This window comes from Coregonus clupeaformis, unplaced genomic scaffold (genome assembly GCF_020615455.1).
Source record: "Coregonus clupeaformis isolate EN_2021a unplaced genomic scaffold, ASM2061545v1 scaf2953, whole genome shotgun sequence".
NCBI classification, from domain to species: domain Eukaryota; kingdom Metazoa; phylum Chordata; class Actinopteri; order Salmoniformes; family Salmonidae; genus Coregonus; species Coregonus clupeaformis.
This window is the reverse complement of record NW_025536407.1, coordinates 50,001-59,477: the sequence shown is the minus strand read 5'-3', so window position 1 is coordinate 59,477 and position 9,477 is coordinate 50,001. Positions and strand designations below refer to the sequence as shown.

Genomic DNA, 9,477 nt, shown 5'->3' with positions numbered 1-9,477 from the left:
TCCTCCTGTCCTCCTCCTCCTGTTCCAGGCGGTGTTAGAGTCTACCTGGCCCTCCAGTACCAGAGGAGGTTACTTCATGTGGATGAAGCTGAGGAACGTGGTTATGGGTGTGGCTCAGTTCAGACAGGCGCTACGGAAACAGCAGGCTCCACCCACTCCGAGCCCTCTGTCAGGTAACCATGACGATGCAGCCTAAGCCCATCAGAGTGACGGGCTTAGGTTGTGATCGTGAAGTGCTGTGAACTTAACACGTTGTGAGGTTTTTGTGAGGTTGTTGAGTTGTCTGACAGACAAGACAACTGTGCATGCTTCTTTATGAAATGTATGTGTTTGGTTTGGATCTGATGTGAAGCTGTAAGAGTGAATGTGTCTGAAAGAGCAATGTGAGAGGTGTCTGTCGTTTCAGACACATACTGTATAGTACATACATAATACAATACATCACTGATCACCTTAGATATAACAGATTCAGTTTAAACCTTCAGATCAGAATACATGAAATACACACTCACCTTGCACACCCTTTGAGGCGTGGTGCTGTCTGGCAGAACTTAGAACTCAGAAAATAATTCTGTCAAAAGTTCCTCTATCTTCTCTCCATGTGCAGTGAATTTGTATTGGCACCAGCACACCTCCAGGTCAGCCATGACCAGGCCTCTAGTTCTCTAGAGCAGGGGTTCCCAACCCTCTCCTCGGGCCCTTCCAGACCTTTCACTTTTTTGTTTTAACCCTAAACTGGTACACCTGATTCATTTAGTCAAAGGCTTGATGATTAGCTGACTAATTACATCAGGTGTGCCAGTTTAGGGTAAAAAAAAAAACATGTGAAATGTCTGGGGGGGCCCGAGGAGAGGGTTGGGAAACCCTGCTCTAGTGAGCTATAAAGAAAACACTGTAGTCCTCTAGTGATCTATAACAGACTGTAGTCCTCTAGTGATCTATAACAGACTGTAGTCCTCTAGTGATCTATAACAGACTGTAGTCCTCTAGTGACCTATAACAGACTGTAGTCCTCCAGTGACCTATAAAACACTGTAGTCCTCCAGTGACCTAAAAACACTGTAGTCCTCCAGTGACCTATAAAACACTGTAGTCCTCCAGTGACCTATAAAACACTGTAGTCCTCCAGTGATCTATAACAGACTGTAGTCCTCCAGTGACCTATAAAACACTGTAGTCCTCCAGTGACCTATAAAACACTGTAGTCCTCCAGTGACCTATAAAACACTGTAGTCCTCCAGTGACCTATAAACACTGTAGTCCTCCAGTGACCTATAAAACACTGTAGTCCTCCAGTGACCTAAAAACACTGTAGTCCTCCAGTGACCTATAACAGACTGTAGTCCTCCAGTGACCAATAAAACACTGTAGTCCTCTAGTGACCTATAAAACACTGTAGTCCTCTAGTGACCTATAAAACACTGTAGTCCTCCAGTGACCTATAAAACACTGTAGTCCTCCAGTGACCTATAAAACACTGTAGTCCTCCAGTGACCAATAAAACACTAGTCCTCCAGTGACCAATAAAACACTGTAGTCCTCTAGTGACCTATAAAACACTGTAGTCCTCCAGTGACCTATAAAACACTGTAGTCCTCTAGTGACCTATAACACTGTTGCTTCAATTCACTGACCCACTTGGATCTGGGTTAAAGGTGTCTTGGCACACACACACACACACACACACACACACACACACACACACACACACACACACACACACACACTACAGTTCCAGTCCATAATATTTAACTTGGTCTAAAGCCGGACGGCCCCAGACTGTGTTGATATCCAGCCCGTGGACCACTCCTTGCTGCGCTTCACAGACGCCTGTAGAGAAGGTCACTTGCTTCACACGCATCCCTCACAGAATATTGGTTTTCACTGAAAGTTGCAAATCCCTCACAGACACATTGATTTAGGCTACATATTTCTCGCTGAAGAACCATCACATAAAAAGTAATTCAGCCCTTAACACCTTGTTGTTTTTGAGGAGCCAAAATGGTGTCCGGGTTTCTCTTAACGCCTTGTTGTCTTTGGGCAGATGGCAGCGACCTGGACGCTGTGAGTCACGGCAGCCTGGATAGCTCTGCCGACACTAACACGGCCGAGCAGGGCCCCTACGCCACCGACTCCATCAAAGTAGACCCCACTGACGATAGGCGTAGCACAGGTACACCCCAAAATGGCTGCCGACTACGCCTCACGGGGGCCGCCATCTTTATTACACCTTTTCTCAGTCTGACACGTCTTTTTTCCCCTCCTCTCTCATTGCTCCACCTGCTCCCTGCTCTCTCCCTCCTCCTTTCTCTGCCTGCTCCCTGCTCTCTCCCTCCTCCTTTCTCTGCCTGCTCCTTCCTGTCTGTCTGTCTTCATTCACGGCTTGTTGTCTCAATCTTTTTCTCCTTCACTATGGTTGCTCTGCTGTCCCCCTACCTAACTGCCCCCTCCTTCCCTCCCTCCCTCCCTCCCTGCCTGTCTGTGCTGTGTGTGCCCGTGCATGCAGTCAGCCGCGGGGACTGGGGCGGTGTGGGGTCGGACATCCGGTCGGGTCACTCACACTGGGGGGGTTCTGACCTCCACTCCCCCCGCCACTCAGGTAAAAGTATGACCTCACTCTCTTTCACTCTCTCTCTCTTTCAGGATACCTCTCTCTCTGGGCCTCTCTCTCTGGCTATCTTTCTCTGGCTCGCTCTATGTCTAGTTCTGTCTCTGGCTATCTTTCTCTGGCTCGCTCTATGTCTAGTTCTGTCTCTCTGGCTATCTTTCTCTGGCTCGCTCTATGTCTAGTTCTGTCTCTCTGGCTATCTTTCTCTGGCTCGCTCTGTCTAGTTCTGTCTCTCTGGCTATCTTTCTCTGGCTCGCTCTATGTCTAGTTCTGTCTCTCTGGCTATCTTTCTCTGGCTCGCTCTATGTCTAGTTCTGTCTCTCTGGCTATCTTTCTCTGGCTCTCTCTATGTCTAGTTCTGTCTCTCTGGCTATCTTTCTCTGGCTCGCTCTATGTCTAGTTCTGTCTCTCTGGCTATCTTTCTCTGGCTCGCTCTATGTCTAGTTCTGTCTCTCTGGCTATCTTTCTCTGGCTCGCTCTATGTCTAGTTCTGTCTCTCTGGCTCGCTCTATGTCTAGTTCTGTCTCTCTGGCTATCTTTCTCTGGCTCGCTCTATGTCTAGTTCTGTCTCTCTGGCTATCTTTCTCTGGCTCGCTCTATGTCTAGTTCTGTCTCTCTGGCTATCTTTCTCTGGCTCTCTCTATGTCTAGTTCTGTCTCTCTGGCTATCTTTCTCTGGCTCTCTCTATGTCTAGTTCTGTCTCTCTGGCTATCTTTCTCTGGCTCGCTCTATGTCTAGTTCTGTCTCTCTGGCTCGCTCTATGTCTAGTTCTGTCTCTCTGGCTATCTTTCTCTGGCTCGCTCTATGTCTAGTTCTGTCTCTCTGGCTATCTTTCTCTGGCTCGCTCTATGTCTAGTTCTGTCTCTCTGGCTATCTTTCTCTGGCTCTCTCTATGTCTAGTTCTGTCTCTCTGGCTATCTTTCTCTGGCTCTCTCTATGTCTAGTTCTGTCTCTCTGGCTATCTTTCTCTGGCTCTCTCTATGTCTAGTTCTGTCTCTCTGGCTATCTTTCTCTGGCTCGCTCTATGTCTAGTTCTGTCTCTCTGGCTTCTTTTTCTCGCTCCGTCCACTCTTCATCTCCTCCACTGTGTCCTCTCTACACTCCTCCCTTTACTCACCTCTCTCTATTTGAGGTTTTCCTCTCTTTCACTTTTAAAGCGGAATGTTGTTTTAGATCGGGGGTGTCGAACTCATTTTGCCTCTCAGTCCGCATTCGGTCTTCACCGATGACTGGAGAGCCGCACTTAAAATTTGTAAGCTGGACAGAGTGAAGAGACTATAAATGACTGTTATCAAGCTGGACAGAGTGAAGAGACTATAAATGACTGTTATCAAGCTGGACAGAGTGAAGAGACTATAAATGACTGTTATCAAGCTGGACAGAGTGAAGATACTATAAATGACTGTTATCAAGCTGGACAGAGTGAAGAGACTATAAATGACTGTTATCAAGCTGGACAGAGTGAAGAGACTATAAATGACTGTTATCAAGCTGGACAGAGTGAAGAGACTATAAATGACTGTTGTCAAGCTGGACAGAGTGAAGAGACTATAAATGACTGTTATCAAGCTGGACAGAGTGAAGAGACTATAAATGACTGTTATCAAGCTGGACAGAGTGAAGAGACTATAAATGACTGTTATCAAGCTGGACAGAGTGAAGAGACTATGAATGACTGTTATCAAGCTGGACAGAGTGAAGAGACTATAAATGACTGTTATCAAGCTGGACAGAGTGAAGAGACTATAAATGACTGTTATCAAGCTGGACAGAGTGAAGAGACTATGAATGACTGTTATCAAGCTGGACAGAGTGAAGAGACTATAAATGACTGTTATCAAGCTGGACAGAGTGAAGAGACTATAAATGACTGTTATCAAGCTGGACAGAGTGAAGAGACTATAAATGACTGTTATCAAGCTGGACAGAGTGAAGAGACTGTAAATGACTGTTATCAAGCTGGACAGAGTGAAGAGACTATAAATGACTGTTATCAAGCTGGACAGAGTGAAGAGACTATAAATTACTGTTATCAAGCTGGACAGAGTGAAGAGACTATAAATTACTGTTATCAAGCTGGACAGAGTGAATAGACTATAAATGACTGTTATCAAGCTGGACAGAGTGAAGAGACTATAAATGACTGTTATCAAGCTGGACAGAGTGAAGAGACTATAAATGACTGTTATCAAGCTGGACAGAGTGAAGAGACTATAAATGACTGTTATCAAGCTGGACAGAGTGAAGAGACTATGAATGACTGTTATCAAGCTGGACAGAGTGAAGAGACTATAAATGACTGTTATCAAGCTGGACAGAGTGAAGAGACTATAAATGACTGTTATCAAGCTGGACAGAGTGAAGAGACTATAAATGACTGTTATCAAGCTGGACAGAGTGAAGAGACTATAAATGACTGTTATCAAGCTGGACAGAGTGAAGAGACTATAAATGACTGTTATCAAGCTGGACAGAGTGAAGAGACTATAAATGACTGTTATCAAGCTGGACAGAGTGAAGAGACTATAAATGACTGTTATCAAGCTGGACAGAGTGAAGAGACTATAAATGACTGTTATCAAGCTGGACAGAGTGAAGAGACTGTAAATGACTGTTATCAAGCTGGACAGAGTGAAGAGACTGTAAATGACTGTTATCAAGCTGGACAGAGTGAAGAGACTATAAATTACTGTTATCAAGCTGGACAGAGTGAAGAGACTATAAATGACTGTTATCAAGCTGGACAGAGTGAAGAGACTATAAATGACTGTTATCAAGCTGGACAGAGTGAAGAGACTATAAATGACTGTTATCAAGCTGGACAGAGTGAAGAGACTATAAATGACTGTTATCAAGCTGGACAGAGTGAAGAGACTATAAATGACTGTTATCAAGCTGGACAGAGTGAAGAGACTATAAATGACTGTTATCAAGCTGGACAGAGTGAAGAGACTATAAATGACTTATCAAGCTGGACAGAGTGAAGAGACTATAAATGACTGTTATCAAGCTGGACAGAGTGACGGGACTAGAAACGACTGTTATCAAGCTGGACAGAGTGACGAGACTAGAAACGACTGTTATCAAGCTGGACAGAGTGACGGGACTAGAAACGACTGTTATCAAGCTGGACAGAGTGACGGGACTAGAAACGACTGTTATCAAGCTGGACAGAGTGAAGAGACTATAAATGACTGTTATCAAGCTGGACAGAGTGAAGAGACTATAAATGACTGTTATCAAGCTGGACAGAGTGAAGAGACTATAAATGACTGTTATCAAGCTGGACAGAGTGAAGAGACTATAAATGACTGTTATCAAGCTGGACAGAGTGAAGAGACTATAAATGACTGTTATCAAGCTGGACAGAGTGAAGAGACTATAAATGACTGTTATCAAGCTGGACAGAGTGAAGAGACTATAAATGACTTATCAAGCTGGACAGAGTGAAGAGACTATAAATGACTGTTATCAAGCTGGACAGAGTGAAGAGACTATACATGACTGTTATCAAGCTGGACAGAGTGAAGAGACTATAAATGACTGTTATCAAGCTGGACAGAGTGAAGAGACTATAAATGACTGTTATCAAGCTGGACAGAGTGAATAGACTATAAATGACTGTTATCAAGCTGGACAGAGTAAAGAGACTATAAATGACTGTTATCAAGCTGGACAGAGTGAAGAGACTATAAATGACTGTTATCAAGCTGGACAGAGTGAAGAGACTGTAAATGACTGTTATCAAGCTGGACAGAGTGAATAGACTGTAAATGACTGTTATCAAGCTGGACAGAGTGAAGAGACTGTAAATGACTTATCAAGCTGGACAGAGTGAAGAGACTATAAATGACTGTTATCAAGCTGGACAGTGTGAAGAGACTATAAATGACTGTTATCAAGCTGGACAGAGTGAAGAGACTATAAATGACTGTTATCAAGCTGGACAGAGTGAAGAGACTATAAATGACTGTTATCAAGCTGGACAGAGTGAAGAGACTATAAATGACTGTTATCAAGCTGGACAGAGTGAAGAGACTATAAATGACTGTTATCAAGCTGGACAGAGTGAAGAGACTATAAATGACTGTTATCAAGCTGGACAGAGTGAAGAGACTATAAATGACTGTTATCAAGCTGGACAGAGTGAAGAGACTATAAATGTAGGTCCATTATTATTTTTACAGTTTTCATTTGGTTTTAGTCATTTCAATGTCAACTGAAATGTCAACTTGTTTTTTACTCAAACCCCCTGCGGGCCAGATTGAATGGGTTCGCGGGCCGGACCGTGTGTTTGACACCCCTGGTTTAGATGATACAGATCACTACACTCCAGAAGTCTTTGTAAGCAGAGGTACTGTGTTGTAGTTCAGTAGGGCAGTCTGAGGGTTGGGTGTAGGGTCTTGTTGCTCATTAAGGGAGTTAGTTTCACAAGTTGCCATCTTATCATAGAGTGAGAGACCGAGCGAGAGAGAGACCGAGCGAGAGAGAGACCGAGCGAGAGAGAGACCGAGCGAGAGAGACATAGAGATATAAAAAAATATATAAATGCAAGGTGTAAAGTGTTTGGCTGATTTTCTTAAATTAACTGTAACTCAGTAAAATCTTGTTGCATCTTGCATTTATATTTTTGTTCAGTATAGATTCATACAAGCCCGGTCGGGAAAAGATTCATGTTTTATTCACAAACGACAGCGAGGCAGGCAGGGAGGATCATGGGAAAGATGAAAGACTCAGATCAGACAGCTAGCTGGTGGCCAGGAGAGACAAACGTTCTCTCTCTCTCTCTCTCTCTCGCACCCTTTCTTTCTTTCTTTCTTTCTTTCTTTCTTTCTTTCTTTCTTTCTTTCTTTCTTTCTTTCTTTCTTTCTTTCTTTCTTTCTTTCTTTCTTTCTTTCTTTCTTTCTTTCTTTCTTTCTTTCTTTCTTTCTTTCTTTCTTTCTTTCTTTCTTTCTTTCTTTCTTTCTTTCTTTCTTTCTTTCTTTCTTTCTGCAGTTAGAAATTGAGAGACGGGAGTGAACGTGAGCTTGTAAGAAATGTGAGGGAGAGAAAGAGAGAGAGAGAGAGAGGAAATCAAGATTGACAAAACCATAAAACTTCAACTGAACACAGTCTCAAATAGCCACCTATACCCTTTAATAGCGGGCAACACATTTCAGCAAATAAACGTCTAAATGAATTGTTTATGAGGTTACCAAGAATTACCATATATTGTTTACGAGGTTTAATGTTTGATTTGTTACATTTAATAATTCAGTAATGACAACAACAACAAAAATTTATCGCCAGTAAAAAACCTGCTTACCATTCATTGGCTGCTAACAGCTGAGAACTGCTAGCTGTGTGCAATAAGGAAGTAGACGCCTGGCTCAAACAGAAGCCTGTTTCTAATAAGCGCCTGTTGTATTTAGTGATTTTTTAAGCAAATAAACTCCCGGGCTTTTCATTGAAGTGTTCCGGTATGTGAGGTAGAGTAAGAGAACTGAAATAGATACTGAGATCGTCAGATCTCTCCTCCACAGCATCAGTACAGTACATCAGGTCAAACTGCAGTAGAGTTCTGGATCTTTACTGTGCATCTATACACGTTACCTCTCTCACTGCAACAGTGATGGGCCTCGAGAGATGAGGAGATGAAAGTAGGAAACCATAGTGTGTTCCGTTGATCTCCTGCAGCATGCTGTACTCAGCACAGCGTGAGACCAACCAGCTAAGAAGTGATAGGACAGAATACTCAACTCAGTGCTAGAGCGGAGCAGTCAACCATTCCTTAATTGTTTGGTTCTAGGGAACAGTGTTAGAGTAGCTCAACTAAGTGTTTTAAATGAGGAAAGAGGCGTCTCTTGGAGTAGCCAGTTGTGGTTAGAAGTGCACTAACTATCTCTCTCCACTCCCTCCTTCCTCCAGGTGACCAGTCAGACCTGGGGTATAACTCCCTATCTAAAGAAGAGGTGCGTAGAGGAGGGCCCACCCCACTGGACAGGGGCAGGGACAGTACCCAGGACAAGGACAACAAGAAAGAGAGGGACTGCAGCTCCTGTGAGTGTTGTTATGGAGTTATAGATCTTCTGTTAGATCCCCCCCCCCTGCTGCATCCATGCTGAACGTTGATGCTACAGCTAGAGCGGTCTGCTCTTCAGAGTCTCTCTGCTGCCCTCTGGTGGAGGTCTAGTCTCTCTGCTGCCCTCTGGTGGAGGTCTAGTCTCTCTGCTGCCCTCTGGTGGAGGTCTAGTGTGTGTGTCTGTGTCTGTGTCTGTGTCTGTGTCTGGTCTGTCTGTCCTGCCTGTCTGTCCGTCCCACGATGCTGTCAGCATCATCTCTTCAGGTCTATATAGTAAATATGATCCGTTATCTCAACATAAAAGGCTTGATGATTGCATGTACGTTCTTATCTCAGGAGTATTTGTTGGTGGGATTGTACTAATTGCATATCTGTGTGTGTGTGTCCAGTGTCGGAGACAGAGAGTGCTAAGGGCAGTGGAGACGGTCTCCCCCAACAGGACTTCCCAGAGGTCAACGGTCCATTCAAGCGGCATAATTCCGGCATCGTCCGCGGCAACTGTCCCTATGACGATGCAGCCTGTGAGCCCAAGGGGTCAACCAGCACCGGTAAATAAATACCTGGAACTGCTACTTCTACTTTTTCCTATTGTAGAGTTCAATGTCTTCTAGTTACTATTGGTGTAACACTGAGTACGGTTACATGCACACAATAATGTGATTATTGTGGATAGTCAGATTTAATATAATAGTTTGATTAAAACGTTCACATGCTTTGCAAGAAGAATGATTCCCCTAATAATCCTGTTTACAGGGACACATCTGAAATCAGGCTACCTGATAGCACTCTGATAAATGCAGAAAATCGC

General features: G+C 43.8%; 1 protein-coding gene across 1 annotated transcript in view; it reads left to right on the top strand.

The window, feature by feature from the left end:
* Window positions 1-32: 32 nt before the first annotated feature.
* Window positions 33-9,477, top strand: part of LOC121546652 (C-myc promoter-binding protein) — a 27,869-nt gene continuing 18,424 nt past the window's right edge. The window contains 5 exon segments of the mRNA XM_045219977.1: window positions 33-173; window positions 2,045-2,173; window positions 2,507-2,599; window positions 8,516-8,647; window positions 9,059-9,217. Of these exon segments, the coding sequence (XP_045075912.1) occupies window positions 77-173; window positions 2,045-2,173; window positions 2,507-2,599; window positions 8,516-8,647; window positions 9,059-9,217 (610 nt within the window). The 5' untranslated portion in view covers window positions 33-76.